The following is a 22003-nucleotide window of genomic DNA, read 5'->3' as shown; positions in this document are numbered from 1 at the left end:
AGATTTGTTCTTCATCGCATAGATTTGATTTGAGAAAATCAAAATCTAAGTATGTTTTCTACTTCTTTAGGTTATTATTCTATTTGGTTTTTATTGCTAATGTTTACACTAGAGTAGTTTCTAAAGAAGCCTAAGGTAGTTTGCATGCCCCTTATTCGATCTAGGGTCAAGGAATGGAGTAATCCAAGTTTCCTAGCACTTAATGCTTAGATTCAAGGAGAAAGAGACATTGTGATGGCGGATCTAGGGTTATTGAGATCTAGATGCATAGAATTGATTTGAGATCGTGCAAATCACAGGTAAAGTTTTCTAATGCATTTTCTTTACATCCTGGAAAGTTAAAAATGTTATTTTTCACTTCCATTGCATAGGCTCTAAAGGCCTAGGGTAGTTAGCAAAGCGAATGATGACCTTGGGTTGTACCAAGTCTGACTTTCATTTCCAAGTTTAACTCAGACGTAGCTCGCGAAGGGATGTCATAATTGGGGTTTTGAATAAGACGACCTGCATGTACCTATTCTATACAAGGCTAGGGAATGGAAAAATCCAGGGTTTTTAGCAACTTAAGCCCACTAAAAATATATATAAACCCCTTTTATATAGGATTCATCTCATGTTTCAATACTAATATTACCCTTTGAAAAATTATGATTTTAGTTATAACTTGAGCTTCTCGATAAAACTACAAAAAGTAAAACTACCCCAAATATGTCGTGAAAAAAAAAGAAGAAGAAAATTACTAATGCATGAGATTGATTAGATTTTATGTTTAAAAAGTGTATTTTAAAAATATTTTTATACAAAAAAGGATTATTAAGAAATTAAAAAAAAATAATTACAAAAAGATCCACTTCTCACAACGTGTTTAAGGAAAAGCATGGAACCAAATACTTTTGAAAGTTATATTTGTTCAAACATTATTTTTTAAGATCCGGTTGAAAGGATAGCAATAGAAAACAAATAAAGAAAAAGAGTTATTGTCATTGTTGCATGTTTGAATTTTTATTTGATAATTATATTTTAAATCTACTTTTATTTAAAGAAAAATATATTTTTAAAAACTTTACTTAAAAAGGAATTAGTCAACATATTTTACAAGAAAAGCAATGTGAACAAATAACATTTGAAAATGTAACGTAAACGACCGAGAATTCTATTCATATACTTTTAAAAGTTATATACGTTACGTTACTATTAACGTTTAGTGTTTGTATTTCAAAAAGGTTTTTTAAATATTTAGTTGAATAGTTGATAAGACGACTTGTCTTGGGACCCACGTGATATATTAATCATATCATTGTACATGACAGGTTTTAAGGTCATACGTTGTTGGATGCTCTTAAGCTCTATGAGACTCCGTACTAATAATGTTTTTTTTCCCTCCTTCTAAAATCGCTAAATTCCATAAATTTATCATACATGGCCATTTCTTTCTTCTTCCTTTTTGATGAGAAAATTTTCATATTTTTATTTTTAAAACAAAAATTTTTAAATTAGAGATAATAATTTTTTTATATCTAAATTTTTAAATAGTTTTTAAAATTATTACTTTTAAAGTAAGTTTATAAAAATTCTTACATCTCATATAAAATTCTTATTAATTTTTTTATTTTGGAAACAAAAAATATGGAAGTTGTATCTAAATGAGCACTTAAATTTTAATAGAATTAACTAAAAAATTACAAAATTTATCATCTTCAACTAAGCATGTAATGTTCCACATATGATATGAGAGAAAGTTTATGACGTTATATAAGTATCAATTCCTCTTAATTATGTAAAAACGTTTTAAAATTGTGAGAGTCCCTTTAGGGTAAGAACGGATGATATTTATACGGTTAGGTGCAGGTCATTACAAAATGATATTAGATATACTAACATGGATTTGTTAGACCTTGTAAAGGGTATTTATCAGTTTTGGTCTTGCAATCTTGTGAGAAACAATAAAGATATTGTGTTTGCATGAGAGTATTTGTGATGTTTTATATTGGATAGGGGAAAAAGTTTATAATGCTATATAATTATGAGCTTCTTTTATCTCATATTGGATAGGGGAAAAGGTTTATGATATTGTATAATTATGAGTTTCTTTTTACTATGTAGATATATTTTAAAATCATGAGAACCCCTTTGGAATCAAAGCGGATGATAAGTCGTTACAAAATAGTATCAAAGCCAATCCTTGACCTGAGTTTGTTTGATATTGTAAAGGTTGTCTATCAATTTGACTTCGCAATCCCTTTGGTAGCAGAGATGTGTTTGCATGAGAGTATTTATGATGTCTCATATTGGATATGAGATAAAGTTTTTGATACTACATAAATATAAACTTTTCTTAATTTTATAAACATGTTTTAAAGTCGTGATGATATCTTGGGGTAAAAACAAATAATTTTTACATGATTGAGAGTGAGTACTTATAAAGTAAGCTTAAGAAGAAATTTGCTTTTGGATAAAAAATTATTGATAAAATATTTATATATTGTGTGAAAATAAAGATTAAAAATTAATTAATTTATTTTTGGTACCGAGACTTTGAGAGATGGGATAAGAAAAGTGGAAAGATTTTGAAAACTATATAATGATAGACGTTATCCAACAAACTAACCGGGAGAAAGAAACCTGTGAATGTGAAAAAAAAAAAAAAAAAAACAAAACAAAAAAAGAAAAGAGGAAAAGGGTGAGAGTCTGATCGTTGGTTGCCACCAACATCAAAGAAGTCTTTGCTATCGAACAAAGTCAAAGTAGCCCCTTTCTCATGGATCAAAGACCGCCCCCATCCATGACTCTCTCAACCTAGGGTTTCATTCCTTCCCAATTGCAACCCCTGCGTTGCAAACACAGTATACCACCATGTCTCTCTTCTCTTTCTTAGGGTTTCTGTGCATTCTAGGGTTAGGATTTGGTTTCGATCATGGCCATGCCTTCAAGGTTCCTTTCAGAGTTAAGGATATGCTTCCCGTTCTTCCACGTCAGATTTCCTGGCCAGTCCTTAATAATCTTCATAGTGCCGTTGATTTGTTGCCGGCTTTTGTTGGATCGGTGACTCCCGGCAATGGCTCTATTGAGTGGAAAGGTGCTTGTTTTTACGGCAACCAAGCTCGGCTCCAGTTTACCAGCGGCGACAGAGGTCTGGGTGGTGGCGTTCTTTATCTCACGGTTTGAGCTCTGCCCTTTATTATCACCGTAATTAGTTCATGACTCTGTATTTTAGTTCGTGAATTGTAGTTTAATTTGGGTGATTTGGTACTTCGTTTCCAATTTTAACCTTGTGATCGCTTATCACGATTGTAGGGTGACAACAAAAGGAACACATGTAAATTAGCCAATTTCGAACTGATTCGAGTACAAGTTTATCTGATGAAACTGATTTTAGTGTGTTAAGCTGGCTGAATTTCTTAGTTGATGAAGTCAAAAGATTCTCTAATCTTTATAGATGCTTTAAATAGGATAAAATCTCTAATATTGGGCTGTAATTGAAGGTACATTTTACGTTGTCATGAAAGAAAGTCTCTCCAAATATCTTTTCTAGAATTTCTTCTCCTATACCTTTTAAATTTTAATGAGAGAAAATCTCTCCAAATATCTTTCCCATAATTTCGATCTCTTCAATGGCAAAACAATCCCAAATAATGGAAGGGAATTTACCTTAAATGTCTTCTTTTTCTTGGTATCAAGGCTTTGATTCTCAGGATATCAATCGTTTGAGCTTCACTACATTTTTTATTTCCTCTATTATGACCACACGCAGGCCAAAATAAAGCTGCCTGTTAGGCGGAGGGACAAGGTTTTAGCCTATGTCATGACTTAACAACTCATCTTTTGGGTCAAATTAGCTGCTTAACATGATTTGGGGATTAGATAGTAAAAGAAATATTGTGTCAATGTAAGATTCAATGCAAACATGTTAGTGTAAGAACACAAAGATAAAATAATCTATTTATAAAGGTACATGAGGTTTTAACTTGGTTTGGCCTATCATGCTTACATCTACGGATGAGAGATGCCATTCCACTATGCTAAAGAGAATATTGCAGAAGATGGAAATCAAATACAACTATTGGATTGTGAAAGATTTTATGTTTTCCCACTCCTTGTATTTACACTTTGAACCGGCCCCCCACTTCGCTAGGTGTCTCCAATTCTTCCTCCTATTTCTATTTGTTAAGTATAATCTTCACAAATCTATCTCCTTCTTATAATTTTTTCCCTCATGAATTATAATATTTATAGGAATATTCCTAATTACTTCCCTTATTCTATAATGAAATATAGTATTACAACGATATATAAATATTGGAAATATTTTTTACAATATTAGGAATTTGAAATGCTTTCCAACAAGAAAAGATATGAAATAGGTTGGAGTATTAGGCAATTTAAAGGGAAACCTGATGAGAAAGTGAATGAATAAAGAAAGAGAGCAGAACGTGGAAAAATGGGTTAGAGAACTAGGAAATTTAAAGAGAAAAATGATGAAAAAGTGTGTCAAAATGAATAATTAGGATTCTTGTCTTCCATATGTTTTAGAAGCATTTCCCACAAGAAAATTATAATTTTACATTATGCAAGCAATAAATATTTTTTTCTGTTGTTAAATCTGATCTTTTCTTTTATTTAAGTAATAAACATAATTTTCTACTTTTATATGTGATTTTGTTTGTTTAAATAATTATGTGAAAATTGGCTTTACCCATTTGAAACTTGTTTAGATCAATTAATGGTTCGAGTGTCCAACCATACAATTTAAAAGGTGAAGCCCCATTAATGATAGTGGGACCTCTTTGTAGTTATATATACTTGTATCTAGTTCTTAGTGGAAGTGGGGATCTTGGGAAGGAGATGGAGTGGAATCAAAGTGGAGGCTTGGTTTAAAAGGTTTTTATTTGTTTTTATTTTTCTTTTTGTAATATTTATAAATTTCTAGTGTGTACGTTGCTGCGCCTTTCAGTTAGCGCTTTTCAATATATGCTATATTTTACTTACCCGCTAGGGTAGCCCAGTTGGTTTGGGCGAACATTGGGAAGAGTGGTCCCAATAAGTGACACATGGTCCTGGGTTCGAATCCTACCATTGATGATACCCTGAATTTATCCAGTGTTGGTTTTACAGGGTGGTCAACACCTTGAGGGTTAGGTCCACATAGAGAGTCTAAGGGCTTGACCATGGAAGGTTTCTCGGTTATAATATATATATATGCTATCTTTTACTTATCAAAAAAATATATATATAAATTTCTAGTGCTCTTTTTACATTCCTTCTGGGTTGTGTTTTTTTATTTTGTATTCCTTGCATGTGTATGTGATTTTATCTTTCTTTTGCAAGGAAGATTACGTTCATGTATGCTGATAACTGAATTTCGTGTTGCCATTAGCATTCATGATACCCCATTTGTCTATTGTGGTGTGTATGGGGATAAATATGTAAATATATCTCTCATTCATAGAACTAATGTGTTTCCTCTGCATAGAGCCCTTAAGTTGCATTCCTTGTTGCTTTTCTTCCGTATGGGTTTCTTGAAGGGTGGACCTCTACTTCTTTATTGTGCTTTGTCTACCCTCTTGTAGATACATGCTTGTGGCGAATGTTGAGAGAAGTCTCCTACCCATCTTAGGGTGGAAGGATTCACTTAGTATTGTGGATGAAAGGAGGGATCATCCTTAATATGCTAGGGTGGGTGATTACCTATCACTTCCTCACCTTTGTATGTTGAAATTATTAATCCATTCTCGAGGGAAGTTGCATGGGCTTGGTATCATCAAATTGAATATTAGATATACTTCCTTTGAAGATGCATGGTAGTATAATGCTAAAATGCTTCATGTGTGCCTGAGTTGGGAACAAGGCTCAAAGAGCTCAGTTGTGCTTAGTGCACCTTGGTGGTGGGTTTGGCTTGCTCCATCATCAAGTATATGGAATGGTTGAAGGGTCTATTTTGTGGCTAAAGTTGGAGGCTATTGGTGTAAGAGTAACCTAAATATTGCTAAGCCTCTATTAGATTGACAGGAAAGGAGGCTACTTAGTTGGATAGGTCTAGCTCTTACCACATATTATTTGAATGTACATGTAGACTTCTGATTAACTGTTCTATTCTATGAAGTTGGTTCTTATATAAAAATTCCTTATAAATAGGTTTGAATGACCAACATTTGTGCTGAGGAAATGAGTCTTTAAGAAAATGAAAAGAAAAAAGAAAAATGTTGCAGATTTTTAGTTTCTTTAACGTCATAAGTGGTAAGTAGTTGACATCTTTGTATGCATCATATATACCTTTTTAGACCTCCTTAGGTGCTATTAATACAATTGATTTTTTACCCATAAAAAAAAGGAATGTTGTAAGTAGTTGGTTATTTGAGTTTTATTTGGAACATGAGAAGTTTTTTAATTAGAAATTTCACCTGAAAGGAAGTTTTTATATTTCTAAATTTAGTAGTTTCTCAAGGTCTTGTTTTCAAAATGTTTATGTTTGTCATTTTTGGAATCTAGAATGTATTCTTTATTAGGAACCCTTATTACTCAGTTTTTATAAATTTTTAAGCTTCTAATTCTTAAAAGAAAGTTTCTCGTTTCTGTCAAATTTTATTATTTGGAAGATTTAGTAGTTTTAGGAAAGAATTATGAGTCCTATTACAAATTAGGTTTCTTTTTCTATAGTTCATTTGAGTCTTTAAGGTTCACTTTGATGTAATCAAGGAGTGAATCATGAAAGATACCAATTTTTCTTCATACTAATGAGACTTTAAGAAGACTGTAGTGAGATTGTAAAGTTTCCTATCTTTTTTCTTTATTTTCCAGGTTATTGTAATTTTAATTTCTCATTCCTCTCCTTAACTTGAATTAGTGAATTCCTGGTCGACCTATTTGAATATAGACAACCATCAAAGGTTTGGCCTACATTAATTTTGGTAATAAAGCAAAGCTCTTGGCTTGAAAGTGCATGCTAGTTGAGGAATGGAATAATTTATGCAATTGTGCTTGATTGCTATAATTTTTAATGCAACCATTGGTGATTATACTAAAGGTAAAGGAAGAGGAGGATTGGTGATGTATTACCATCTTTCAAACTCATGTTGCTTGCCAAGGGAGGCTATCCACTATAATTTTTGATGGAGGTAGTAGTTTAAATATTGCTTCACAAGTTTTCGTTGAGAAGCTTTGTCTAAAGATAAAGAAGTATCCTAACCCTTATCAGGTAGCATGGATTGATGACACCTCTATTTTGGTGAGTTCTCATTGTGTAGTAATGATTAGCTTTGGTAATAATTTTGAGTTATCAAAATGATGTGATGTTTTGCCAATGAAATTCATCCATATTATGCTTTAAAGACCATGACCTTTTGATCTAAGATCCTTTGTGATGGTTACGAAGACACTTATATGTTTGTGCATAATGATCATAGAAGACTCTTTTTCTAGTGAAGGAAATTCCACCATTTAAGCAAGTCAAGAAGAAATCAACATCTTTGGAATCATAAGAACCATCAAATACTCCTATTAAGAAGCAATTTAAAGTTGAGAGCTAAGATCATCTATGATGAATCTAGAATCGAGAGATGTAATAGAACATGTCCCAAAATTACCTACAGGAAAGTTAAAAGAAGTGCTTTTGGATTTGGCTTTGACTATCTTATTTGAAAACGAATTGTTGTCTAATTAGGATAGGTCAAGCCTTCTATGATATCCAACATTACCATCATAGGGAAGCTATGCTTGAATTTCAAAACAAAAGTTGTTATGGTTTGGGGCAATAATGCAGAATCCTCTGATGGTATGATAAGGAATGCTGGAATGTCTTTGAAGTTAAGGAACTCAAGAATCTTATTCATCTGCTGGATAGTTTACAAGACGAGTGTGGAAAGCGATTTGCTGCTAGCTTGTTGATTACACAATCTTGTGGGGAACTGTCAACTTTCCTTACAATCCTTGGAAGTTTGGTACTTGCCTTAACATGAATTTGGACACAAGTTAAAGAAATCTTGGGATTCTCTCCTATATTGGCAATGAATTTGATGAGTGCTTTGGAAGATTTCAGTTGCTGAAACTTGAAATCAAGTTTCCTCCCAAGTTAGGAGAATTAATAGGGATGAGTCTTCAATGTCCATTCAAGAAAATGAAGACAAGAAATGGATATTTTTGGTTTCTTTGACGTCATAATTAATAAAGTTGGTTATTTAAGTCTCATTTCGGGAAGTTTTTTAATTGGAAATTTCTACTTAAATTAAGTTTTCATATTTCTAATTTTCTAATTTTTGAAAGTCTTTTTCTAAAAGTTTCTATTTAGATCCTTTCTAGGTTACCCTTTCTGCAAAAAGTTTTATTTTTTATTTTTTTATTTTATGAATTTTTAAGCTTCTAATCTTAAAAGAATGTTTTAATTTCTGTTTAATCTTATTATTTAGAAAATTTAATAGTTTTAGGAAAGAATTAGGAGTTCTAATAAGTAACCATATAGATTAAGAGGGTGTTTGGTAAAATTTAATATTTATTACTTACCGACTTAAATTAACCTCTTTTTTTAACTTTAAGTTAAATGATTCTTAAGTTATTGACTTAAAACTTATTATTTTATTTTTACTTTAAGTAATAAGGTTGTTTGGTAAAGTTAACTTAAAAATTATTCTAAATTATCAAATTAACATATTTATTCTCATTAATTTTAACTAATATCTATTTTGACTAATCTTAAGTCATAAATTTATTTGTTAAACATGTATTGTAGATGTATAAAATAAATAAAAAATATTTATTATAAAAGATGAGTTGTGATGTGGAGTTGTAGTTGTGTAATACTCTCACTAAACATTGCTTTAATACTTAAAGTTATTTTTGACTTTAAGTTATGATATTAAGTTATTTTACCAAATAAACTTAATCTACTTAATGACTAAATTAAGTTTTTTCTATAGCCTATGAATAAGACTAGTTGATGTAATCAGGGTATATACGATGAATAATATCAATTTTCTGCCTACCATATAATTTTTAATGATGGGCCTCCATTGTTTTCCTTGTAGGTGAGACTCCTAAAAGGCTTTAGTGCAAATCTAAGGTTTCCTATTTTTCCTTCTTTACCTGTTTTCTTTTCTCACTTTTATTTTCTTTCCCTTGTTGCCATAATTTTAGTTCTTCATTCCTCTCCTTACTCCTAAACTAATGAAATCCTGGCTGCCTATTTTTTATTTTTTATTTTTCTTGTAGACAACCATCCTAGATTTGTCCTACATCAATTTGGAAGGGCTAAAAATTTTGTTCTTTGAAGGACTTGCTTTGCAAGAAATACTGTCAGTCATGTCAACGCGCTCTTCCTCTCAATCCGCTCTGATCTCCTCTCGAATCAGAACCTCACCATCCATGTGACTGACCTTTTCTCACAAAGGATCCAATATAAACAATAAGAGGCCAAACAAATAAATAAATAAAAGAGGATTTTAATGGATTAGATTTGTGATAAAAACGAGTTAAATATTACACTTGAACTATTGGAAGGAGGATCTGTAACATATGAAAATTTGACTGTGGACTATGGATATGGTATGACTGACTATTGAGTTTCTAATTTACTAAAGATCTGTGCATGTAGCTTGGATTGTGGAGCAGATCTTGTTGTTGAACCCAAATAGGTTTGGATTAAGTTGTGGGCTTGGGACAAGGAGTACAGAAATAAAAAAAAACAGAACATTTTTAGGAGGTGAGGATCGGGTTTACTTCTCATGTATTGATATAGCAGTGTTATGAGAACGTAGCAAACTAATCCATGACTTTTAAGGTATCTGTTACTTTGTGAGGATAATTTTTTCTCCAGTTCTCAATCTTTGTCTCATATTTATATTCTTTTTATGATACAGTTTCAAGGTTGGTAATCTCATTTTTGTTCTCTTCCTCAGACAGCTGAAGCTCACAGTTGGACCTGTATGGATCTATATGTTTTTGCAACACCATACCGTGTTACGTGGGACTACTACTTTTCTGCTCGAGAGCATAAATTAGAAATTGAATCATGGGAAGAACCTGCAGAATTGGAATATGTATGCTTGAGTTATTGTTTTGTTTTGTTTGGGCCTTTCTTTTGACAACTCCATCATATAAGAGTGAAACTCTCACTGACCATTGAGCAGGTAAAGCAGCATGGCATCTCTGTATTTCTCATGCCATCAGGGATGCTGGGGACCTTGCTTTCTTTAATAGACGTCTTACCTCTATTTTCTAACACGGCCTGGGGTCAGAGTGCCAACTTAGATTTTCTGAAGAATCACATGGGTGCAACATTTGAAAAACGTCCTCAGCCTTGGCGGGTAACTATCAATCCAGAGGATGTGCATTCTGGTGACTTTTTAGCAGTGTCAAAGATACGTGGTCGGTGGGGTGGATTTGAGACCTTAGAAAAATGGGTAACAGGTGCATTTGCTGGTCATACAGCAGTTTGCTTGAAGGATGAAGAGGGTAATCTTTGGGTTGGTGAGTCGGGGCACGAGAACGAAAAGGTATGCCAGCAGTAATGTATTGAAGAAAAGAAAATTGACAACATGCACAAAAGCAGTATCGTTTATAATTTCACTTGAATTTCTAGTACGGTTGTATCCATTTCTAGTGTCACATGTGGTAGTTCCCTTAATTTCTTATTAAAGTTATTCATTGGTTTCATGGCATCAAGATGGAAAGTTTCTTGCCAAGTTTTGTCAAATATTTTATCATAGCAGATGTTAAATATCATTCTCCTGATTGTGTTGCAGGGAGAAGAAATTATAGTGGTAATGCCCTGGGATGAATGGTGGGAATTGTCACTTAAGGATAACTCTAACCCACAAATAGCTTTGCTTCCCTTACATCCAGACTTGCGTGCAAAATTTAATGCCACTGCAGCATGGGAGTATGCTCGGAGCATGGCAGGCAAGCCGTATGGTTATCACAATATGATATTCAGTTGGATTGATACTATAGCAGACAACTATCCACCTCCTCTTGATGCTCACTTGGTATACATCTTCACAAGGAATTCATTTTGGTAAAAATTTGTTATATTTCATTATAATTGGCTTCTGCAAGAAGCTTATGCAATCTAATCAAACACTGATGTTTTCTTGCTAAAGAAATTTCCTTTTTCTTCGGCAATCTACTGTTAGAAACTAGTGGCAAAGGTATTTTAGGCTGTGCTTATTTCAATCTAAGAGAGGGTGGAAAATTTAATACCTATAAAATTTCATTCCAGCTTTGTTTGAAAATCCTGCAAAACTATATAATATGGAAGCAATTTCACCCAAAGCTAACCATACTCTACAAAGTGACTTTCAGATAGTTTTGCCATGTCTTGTTTGCCCAAGATCATGGAGTATGGTTCCGACTTCTGAGAGTTGTTAATCTCTTCACCCTTGATTACCTGGGTTTAACTCCCTACCAATCATGCTTTCTGACTAAATTCCCCACATGGTACTTCCAAAGTTCGATGCATGCTGTATCAGGGTATTTTTGGAATCCATGGCTCGTAATAAGGAGGAGATGATTGCTCATTAACCATGGATATAAAAATTCCGGCATGGCATGTTTCCATCATTATAAAGGAATTAGGGATAGTTTAATTGAGGAGAGCCGAATCCTGTAAACAACAACACTGCCAACCCTTTTGGCTCTGTTAAATCTATCCCTCTTCTTCTTAATCACCAAGCCAAACCATGCCACCGTCACCTTCAGGAACTGTTTGAGAATTCTTTGTTAATGTATAATTAAACTGTGAAAAATCTGGAGGGCCTATCATGAATATGAAAGATATGCTGGCCTATTGAAAATACAAAGATAACATGGAAAGATTGTTTGGTTCTTTCATTTATGTCCAGAATTAATTGATGTCATTGGGTAAATTTTTAATCTTTTTGATATTGCATAGTCTGTCTGTAATCTTTATGAAAGTTGGATATCTCACTATTTGTGGAGTACAAAGTTGAATATCATCAATAAAGCCTTTGAAATAAAAAGAGAAATACTGTTGACACTTTGGTTTCATTGTTATCACTATTGGCATGTTCCATTGTAGATCTTTCTTTTGAGTGTGTGTGGACAGTGATGGCATGCAGCCATGCACTAAGTCTTTCGAGAACAATTATCTGCATAAGAAAATTTTCATATGGCAAGTTTTAAGAACTTATCATAACTACAGGCAGTGTATCTCTGTAGGAGAAAAACTGATTGGTATTGCCTACTTGCTCTGCAATCTTTATAGAAGTCGGATATCTCACTATTTGTGAACTTGAAAGTCAAATATTATCAATAATATCTTTGATATAGAAAGAGAAATACTGCTGACACATTGGTTTCATTGTGGTGATTGCCGTTGGCATGTTGCATTGTAGATCTTTCTGTGTGTTTGTGAACATGGTGGCATGCACTACTTAGTCTTTCAAGAATAATTATCTGCATACCAAATTTTACATAGGATGAGTGTCAAGAACTTATTATAACAATGGGAAGTGTATTTTTAGGGGAAAAACTGAAAGGTCATCATTGAATGACCTTACTTCTTGCGGATGTTAGACTTCTATATTGAAATTTTGCATGTAATTTTCTAACATGTAGCTATGTTTTCAGGTCATTTCTGTCATGTCTATGTGGACTAGAATGCAGCCAGCATATGCTGAAAATATGTGGAATGAAGCTCTGAATAAGAGGCTTGAGACCGAGGTATTTGTGTTCTGAATTCAATGTTTCAGTGGATTAATTCAGTATTAATATTGTTAAAATATATATCTTAAAACACTTGGATTTTCTCTAATGTTATTTTATTAATGAGTCCAAGAAGTGAAAACATTATGATTCAAGTATTTGATTAGCAAGAATGCTAATAAGCTGCAAATTTCAATAAATAGGAAGTTCTTTTAAAAAATATAGTGAGTAGATGAAGTGTTTTTAAAATGTTATAAGATGTCCTTTAATTACTTTCATGGAAACATATTCTAGATAGATATAGGCATCATATAATGGTGATGTTGGAAGATGAATGTAATTCAATCTCTATTTTGGTGAACTGTACCAATTTATAAGCTACCTCTAGCACTGTCCTAACCATTTTAAAGCCCATTGTTCTTTGTACACAAAATTCTCTATCAGGAAATCTCTTATCTCCTAAATATACTGGGTGCTGGGCGATGCAAAGGAGGGGAAATATATGATGATATTAAAAGTGCATTTGACAATATTTATACTTGAAATGTTTTCTTTAGAAGTGTTTTTAGGAAAATCACGTATCAAATGTTTCTCCATAGAACACTACAAACAATTTTTCAGATTTTTAAAAGTGTTTTCTAAATTTTGCCAAAAACTTAATTTTTTTTCAAATACACTTTTTAGGCTAAAAGCGCTTCCTATAATCACTGCAAAACTGACTAAGTCTTATCTTGATGTGTACCTCTTTTTCCATTTCTTCTGCAAGCAGGAAGGGAAACTGCTATGTCAGATGATTTATAGGCCTTGACAAAATTTGAAAAAGGCCTGGAACCTTTTATATGGGAAGAGAATTTTGGTGGTTGTCAAATAAATTTATGGGAAGGAAACTAAATTCAGTTTTAAAGATAAAAGTCAGCTGGGACTTAGAAAAGAGTGAAATGCTGGGAGATGTACCCCATCTGTTGGATACAAATAACTAAATTCGTGTACTGAGAATTTCTTTGGGTCTGTAGCATGGTAGCTCTTTGGACTTTTCATGTCTTATTGTTTCGGTTATAGATCTCAGATATGCATGTATGCTATGATGTTAATGAAGATCAGCACTTAAATCAGAGTTGTCATCAAACTTGAAAGAAGTAGTTCTAATTTTGTTCAGTAAAAAATGAATGATCTGAATTATGCTTCTAAATATTTAACAGCACATGTATACTATTACCCTGAAGCATTTTAGCAATTTTCTGAAGATCCCATCTGATACTACATTTTCATCTGTCTGGTTTACTTCAGGATTTGGACTTGCTTGGAATTCTTGCTGAAACAGAAAAGCGTGGCTTGACCTTTGATCAACTACTTACTATTCCAGAACAAGATGAATGGGTATACAGTGATGGGAAATCAACAACATGTGTTGCCTTTATCCTGGAAATGTATAAAGAGGCAGGAATCTTTGGTCCCGCTTCTAGCTCTATTCAAGTAACTGAGTTCACTGTAAGTATCAACTGCCTTGCTGTATACGTGGATGCATCTTTCCTCTCCTTACAATTGCTGTAACATGGCTTTACTACTGCTCACAGATTCGTGATGCATATATGCTTAAAATCTTTGAGAACAACCAATCACGTCTGCCAAGTTGGTGTGGTGATGAAGATGGTCGGCTCCAGTTCTGCCAGATCCTTGGTGAGTATCGGATGGAATTGCCCCAGTATAACACCATAGAACCATATGCCCACATGAATGAGAACTGCCCCTCCTTACCTCCAACTTATGAGAGGCCTGTGGGATGTTAATGTTCAACCCAAGTCTAGAGCCTTTTCAGATATCCTCAACGAAGTTGTGCTGCTGTCCAAGTTTGTAGTATGTCATTTACCAAATTAAAAAGTGTTTACTAAGTTAAAAGATGTTCTTCCAAACGATCATATAACATATGTAAGCACTTGGTGCTCTTCCCTCATAATTCAGTGCCTGTATATATTTAGTGTTCAAGTGAAGAAAATGGTTATGGTTTAGTCAAGAGTGCTCTTCCATAAATTCAGTTTAGAAAAATGTTAATATAAAATGGACTCGATTTAATTAGGTTCGATTGAGATGAATTTTTCTGATTGGTGTCTGACTATCAAACGACATTTCCTACATTTGCATCAAACTCGGTTGCTGCGAGTATGATTAGTTTCATGGCTGCAATCCATAAATTTGTCGCTATGTTAAGGAAGTTAAAAACCATCCCCCAACTCCTTAGCAACAATGTACATCGCGCAGATTTATACTTCAAAAGATACTATGCCTTCTCTCGTCTTAGACTTAGATGTAATGTTGAGAGCCTGATCTTCACCAGTTTCATCTTTTTCAGCTTCTTCAAAATACAGCCATATGGTCAATTCCTGGACGGCGGGACATGTTGGGAATTTTCTTTTTTGGCTTGATGTCAACCTGCTTATTATTATTATTTTAAATTCCCATATCCTTAATTAGTAAGCTTTTAGAAACACTGAAAGATGCCAAAGCAGTTTGAGAATTTCCCTTGAAATTATTTCTTTATTCTTTAAAAAAGAAACTAATTTTTTTATATAAATAAATTTAAAATAAATAATTAAAAAAATATGAAGAATATCTAATTTCGCCATTTATTCTTATTTTCTTTGAGAAGGAAACGTTTCCACCCATGGGTCATGCCCAGATGACGTGGCCTGTATAATTCAGACATTGTGTAGAATTGAAGCCCACGCGCATGCCATGCGTCGGAAGCATTTATAGAGTAATGGTCAGAAAAATGCATTCACTTGGGCAACATGGGAAGAGTGAAAAAAAATGAAGGCTTGTTTGGGGATTGATTTTCAAAACAATTATCTGTTCTTTAAAGTAAAAAAATAAAAAAAGATATATTTGATAATCAATAAATAAAAATAGTTTTGCATTCCTAAAAATAGAAAATAAAATATTTTATCAAAAAAATATTTTAGTTATTTAAATATATTTTTTGAGAACGTATTAAAAAATAATTAGATAAATATATATATATATAAAAAGATAAATATAAAAAAATAATTGAAAATAAAATTTTATAAATTAAAATTATTTGAAAAAAATATTCAAAAATATAAAAGATATGTCAACTAATATCTTAAGCTTTTAAATATATTTTTTGTTTTATAAAATATATAACAAGTAGTTTCAAAAACTATTTTTAAAACAGAATGGAGTGGTGGGGATTCCGTTTTGTAGCAAAGCTTCTTTGAACAAGTTTAGTGGTGCCGCCCCCGACATAATTTGATGATAAAACAGTCTAAGATCAAGTATGGCGCTGGATATGAAGTTAAAATAACGAGGAAGATGACCAAAGCTCTAATGAATTGCTCAGTCTTTGAAATAAGCCATTAAAATAAGATGAAATAAAAACCAGCAATACCAACTCACTATATTTTCTATTCATATTCTTCGTTGACCATTTCAATGCCCACATATTCCATGAGACAAAAAAATGTGATTGACTAACTCAACCCATGGTGGGCATGCTTCATCCTTTTTGTTTATGTAAAAATGCGTTTTATAAGTTCACCAAGATCAGAGATCGGCTCCAATCATGTAGAAATCATGTAGATATCGTCCGCTTTGAACCCAAAGGGGTCCTTACGATTTTAAAAGTCGTTTATAGGGTTAAGAGGAATTTATACTTATATAACACTAGAAACTTTCCCTCTTATCCGATGTGGGATGTCATAAATATCCCCATGAGACACAACATCCGGCCAAATAAACCCCCATACCGAGGTGGAACTTGACTCTGATACCATTTATAATAATTCGCTCATAACCGTGTAGATGTTGTCTACTTTAGACTTAAATAGGCCTTCACGGTTTTAAAACGCATTTACAGGATTAGGAGGAGTTCATACTTATATATCATAAAAATTTTTTCCCCCTATCCGATTTTGGATGTCATATAACTCATGATCAATTGGTTTTCCTTTGGAAGAAAAATGGCTGGCTTGCCCAGATGACTTTTCCATCGAGTACTAGCCTTCTAAAACAGCATGCCATTCTTTTTAATCAACTATAGATGACAGCTATATCGTTTATCAATCTCTTTTAATTTCTGCCAAACGCAAACAAGAAAAGACAATCCCTTGATCTGACTGGAAAAATAGAATATGAAGGGGAAGAATGATTAAAGGTAAAGGTAATTCAAATTACTCTATATATACCCATGAATGAACTTTACTTATAAACAAAGGAATTTACACGAAGAACTTGAAAGCCTCATAATACAATATACATCAAAATCCACAGAAATGTTCGAACGCCAAAATAATGGTAATCGGTAATAAAATCAAGAAAAAATTGTAGGATAATAGAATACAAATATGGGGAGATCATATGAGAGGAGCTGTGGCTTCCATGGAAAAGGGGTTTACTGCTTGTTGGTGGTCTTGTGATACTTGTCTTTGATCCAGTGGAGCCCCACAGAAGCCCCTCCCTTAACTTTCTTCATTCCAGTTGAAGCAGCAGCTTTGGTCTTAGCAAAGCCCTCTCCTAATTTCTTGGAGTATTTGTCTTTCCTACCACCATCGCCACCGCCCGTCTCTTTCTCAGGGTTGTTGTAGTCCCATTGTTCAGCCCATGAGGAGCCGTTTCTCTCCATCTTTTACCTGCTCTTGAATTACTTTGCAAAGATGTCAAGAGAATGTCTTCTGAGAGAGAGAGAGAGAGAGAGAGAGGGAGCTTAGATGAATCTGTGAAATGAAGGTGGAGTTGGGTGTTTTTTTTATATATGTAAGAAGGAGAAAAGTAGCTCTGGTGACGCCGTGTCCGGGGCTAATTTTCTAATTTTAAGAAATAAGAATGGATATGGGCTTCCGTTGTCGAGGAATGGTGCTGTTGCTCTGCCGTCTGAATCACGCGTCTTGGAAGTTTGCCCCTTCCGCCGCAACCGCCCAACTATCATAAATTAACTAAGACTAAGTATAACATAGACTTAAAATACTCGACAACATTGAAAATTTTCCGTTAATGGTTTGTGGGACAAGTAAAATCTAGAATCTTCGAGACTAGTTTGTTAATGAAGCATTTTCACAAGTCTAAGGTTTCAAACCAAATGAGCTTGCAGTACCTTTTGTCCCCATGCTCCATCCACCTGTCTCCAGGGCATAATCTGAAACGATAATAATAATAATGATGACAATCTTGCTGTCATTATTATAAATTAGGTTTTTATGGAGAGTGAGAATATGAAATTTGGAATGGAAATCATAAAAAGGATTATTTTATTTGACATTTTATCATACGTGGCACCTAGATCCTTAGTGGTTAAGAGTTGAGAGAGTGGTTTGGAATGGAATGGAATGGAATGGAGGCTATTGGGAAGGCCATCAGTTGAAGTAAGCAATTAAGCCCATGAAGTTTCGTTGAATAGTTAAGAATGTCTCATTGAATTGAATATGGTACTCAATTTTTGTTCTCTACTTACATCCCATCTTTATGGTTGGATTGAATGATTGAAAATCAACCTCAACCGTTGGATTGAGAAAGAATAATCTCTAATGAGTATTATTCGAACTCCTTACCAAAGATAAGGGAAAAACACTCATTCAGTATTACACTACATGATAAGTCGCTTCATCCATGCCTAGGTTGAAATATATTCTTATATTTCCCCTTCCCCCCACCCCACTATTTCCTACCTTTGTCATTAGAGTTGGTGAAGTTGCACCACCCCTCTCTTTCCTAGCTTGGGTAAAGTTGCATCCATGTATAATTATTTTCAAATATTTCACTTTTATGTATTTATTTTTTATAAACATTTAAATATTTATTTAATCATTTTTAATTAAATTGTTTATTATTGTAACTTAGATATTAAATTATTTAATATTTAGAAATTAATTTTAATTATTAATTAAATTCATATCATATCCTTTAAATTGGTGTCATTGAATGACTTATTTTATTTTATTTTTTATAATAAAAATGTTAAAGTTAAGTCATTAATATAAATGTTAAAACCATGCTGCAGCATGGTATAGGTGGAGTTGGCTAGAAGAAATAAAACTTCAAAAATGAATAAGTTATTATAAAAATTGGATTTTATTTTTTAAATGCATAAAATTTTTATAAATTGTTTTTTTATATCATATTTAATAAAATAATTTAAATTAAATTTGTGAGTTTTCTATATATATTCATTATTAAAATAATAGTAATTTGAGAGTTATTTCCTTTAAACATTTTACAAATAATTTAAATTTATTAAAATAATGTATAAAATAATATAATATACTAATAATTCATAATATGACATTAATCAATAAATAATATTTACATATATAAAATATATTTTGCAATGATATTTTATTATATTAATAAATATAATTAAAATTATTATAGTAATTTTTTAAATGTAGAATATCAATACTTTAATACTTCAAAAATTAATTTTAATAATTAGGTCGTGTTTGGTTAGAAAAATATTTTTTTAGTTTTACTTTTCTATTTTCATTTCAGTTTTTATTTTTTGTTTTTCCTTTCTTGAAAATATGTTTGGTTAAGAAAAGTGAAATTATTTTTTAAAATAATAATAATGATGATGGTGATGATGATCATAATAACAATAATAATAATAATGAAAATATGTGTAATCATTGATATTTTAATTTTTTTAATGGCAAAAAACTATATAGAATTTTTTTTTCAGAAATAAAAGTTGCGAAAACAATCCCTATTGATAATTATTTAATGGGTAGAAGGTTTACACACAATTTCTAGTTGGGTTAAATACACTTTATCCCTCAACCTTTGGTGTGTTTTATAGTTTGCCCCCTCATATTCAAAGCTCAACACTTTACCCCTTAAATTTGTCAAAGAACAACATTTTACCCCTTAAATTTATTAAAAAGTCAATGAATAACATGTTAAATAAAAAAAAATAAGACCTGAAATGTAAAGAAAAATACTTGTTATCTAAGTTTAAAGTTGTCATATTTCAAAGTTGCATCCAAAAATCATGAATAAATATACAAACATCTTTATAAAATTAAAAATCAAAACTTCTAGTTGTCATATTTTGAAGACATTTGAAAAATCCCACTTTAAGGCTACCAATTTAATGTTGATTTTACCCCAAGTTCAATCCATCGTTTGAATCAAAGTGTGAAAAAAAAGAAAAAGAAATCCTTTTATAATTTTATGAAAGTTCTGTAATTGTAGGGTTAAGTATTGCTCTTTAACAAATTTGATGAGCAAAGTATAAAATATGTTAAAGATTAAGAGGATAAAATGTATTTAATCCTTTCTATTTTTTTTTATATAACTAGAAGCTATGTAAAACAAAATTGTCAATTAACAACTTTGTAGCCAGAAGTTATAGAGACAATTTCTAATTTGTTATATAATTAGAAGTTATGGAGATAATATCTATTGATAGTTACTACATAACAAGAAGCTATGTATAACATATCTAATTCTTATGCATAACTAAAAGTTAGACAAAACAAAATTATCAATTAGCAACTCTGTAGCCAGAAACTATAGAGACAATTTCTAATTATGTTTTATAATAAGAAGTTGTATCACAACATAATTGTCAATCACTTTATATTATTATAACATTATTCAAATTTTAATCGATAGTCAAAGCTATGCAAAAAAAGTTAGTAAATTAATAAATAATTTTCATATAGTTAGAGTCTATATAATTATTATTATTCATAACTCGAAATTATGACAATGAGAAAATTAATGTTCTTTATACTAGTAAAGGATATGTCAAAGTCATTAATATGCATTTTCTTATAGCAAAAAATGATTGAGAACAAAATTGTTAACCAACAATTTTTTGTATAACTTTATAAAATTCATATAATAAAAAGTTATAAGAAAAATATTTCATGGCTTGAAACTATGATAACAAACATATATAATATTTACACATTATTGAAAGATTAATATTTTATATATCAAGTTATACAAAATAGGTAAGTAATTGATAATTTTTTGAACTCTTATAGTTCGAAGCTAAGCAAAGTCATTGGTAGAAATATCTGGATATAGAAGTGAAATTTTGGGTTGCATAAAGGCATAGTAACCTTTATGGTATTTATACTTAATATTCTTGTGTTAGAGATGATATTTTAAAATATTTTATATTCTAGTTGTTAATACACAAGAATCCTTTTATATGATATAATAATTGATCATTATTCACATAGAAAGTTGAGATTTCCATATGGCATATATACTTATATATTTTGAAAATTTTGGATAAATATTTTTATTTGTTTGTATATAATTTTAATTTCTAAATATTTTAAGAAGCAGGTATGAGAATTCCTCCAATGCCAAAAAAGTTTGGATTTAAGTGTTGAGAATTTAATACTAAAATTATATGTTGAAAGCAAGGATGAAAATATCAGTAATCGTGAATATATCAGTATTTTGATTTTACGGATATACAAAATATATTAGAAATATATTTGTGGATATTTTAACACAAAATATTGGTGGACTTAAAATTGATCACAACTTATAAAAATGTAAGAAAAAACTCTTAAATATGAAATTAAATTAGATATTTTAAAGTTGTTTTGTTGAAGAAATTGATATTTTATAAGTGTACATTAATTATTATATTACATCAAATATTATTCGATAATAATATTGTGATATTTGATTATAATATGTTTAATTTTTAAATATATTTAATATTAAAATTATGATACATTTAATTCAATTGTATTAAATGATATAAAATAAATGATGATAAATGTATAATTTTTTAATATTTAATTAATATATTAATGATATTAAAAACACTATAAAGACAATTATCATGATAATTTTTATATTTTTGTTAATCAATTAAATGAACTTTTTTCATTTAATTATAATTAATTTATTTTTAAGTATTGTTTTAATATTTTGTTTATATGATAACTTTTAATATATACAATATAGATATATTGGTGCAAACTATCTATCAAAGGACAAGTTTGCCCCGATGGTGGGCAACGGTTCAATCGAAGTATAATGTTATGGAGATAATAAACCCTATGTACATTCTTGGTCCAATAAAGTTAAATTTTCTCAAAATTAAATAAAGGTGCACATCAATATGAGAAAACATCATAATAAGAGTTTATACAATAGAAACTACATAAAGGAACTAAGTTACATGTTCACTATATGATCCTTGAATTTCAACGGTGGCATACCCTTAGTCAAAGGATAAGCGATCATCAATTCAGTGCTAATGTGCTCAATAACCATTTTCTTTTTTTAACACGTTCTCTTATGACTAGATACTTAATGTCGATGTGCTTGCTTCGGCTTCCACTTTTATTGTTCTTTGCCATAAAGACAACAA

At 31.3% G+C, this 22003-nt stretch overlaps 2 protein-coding genes across 2 annotated transcripts; one reads left to right on the top strand and one right to left on the bottom strand.

The window, feature by feature from the left end:
• The first annotated feature begins 2665 nt into the window (after window positions 1-2665).
• LOC117915236 lies at window positions 2666-14662 on the top strand. The gene is made up of 7 exons (XM_034830797.1): window positions 2666-3159; window positions 9885-10025; window positions 10116-10481; window positions 10731-10973; window positions 12577-12669; window positions 13939-14139; window positions 14226-14662. The coding sequence occupies exons 1-7, from the start codon at window positions 2854-2856 to the stop codon at window positions 14436-14438; spliced, it is 1563 nt and encodes a 520-aa protein (XP_034686688.1). The 5' UTR covers window positions 2666-2853; the 3' UTR covers window positions 14439-14662.
• A 2173-nt stretch (window positions 14663-16835) lies between these two features.
• On the bottom strand, window positions 16836-17376 carry LOC117921783. Its single transcript, XM_034839746.1, has one exon. The coding sequence runs from the start codon at window positions 17285-17287 to the stop codon at window positions 17057-17059; it is 231 nt and encodes a 76-aa protein (XP_034695637.1). The 5' UTR covers window positions 17288-17376; the 3' UTR covers window positions 16836-17056.
• Between the last annotated feature and the right edge of the window lie 4627 nt (window positions 17377-22003).

Source organism: Vitis riparia, chromosome 1 (genome assembly GCF_004353265.1).
Source record: "Vitis riparia cultivar Riparia Gloire de Montpellier isolate 1030 chromosome 1, EGFV_Vit.rip_1.0, whole genome shotgun sequence".
Classification (NCBI taxonomy): Eukaryota; Viridiplantae; Streptophyta; class Magnoliopsida; order Vitales; family Vitaceae; genus Vitis; species Vitis riparia.
The sequence above is the reverse complement of the archived record's forward strand: the minus strand, read 5'-3'. Positions and strand labels throughout refer to the sequence as shown.

Coding starts and splice junctions, on each gene's coding strand:
- LOC117915236 (XM_034830797.1), top strand. CDS start 2,854: ATGTCTCTCTTCTCTTTCTTAGGGTTTCTGTGCATTCTAGGGTTAGGA. Junction 10,026..10,115: donor AACCTGCAGAATTGGAATAT/GTATGCTTGAGT, acceptor ACCATTGAGCAG/GTAAAGCAGCATGGCATCTC. Junction 10,482..10,730: donor CGGGGCACGAGAACGAAAAG/GTATGCCAGCAG, acceptor ATTGTGTTGCAG/GGAGAAGAAATTATAGTGGT.
- LOC117921783 (XM_034839746.1), bottom strand. CDS start 17,287: ATGGAGAGAAACGGCTCCTCATGGGCTGAACAATGGGACTACAACAAC.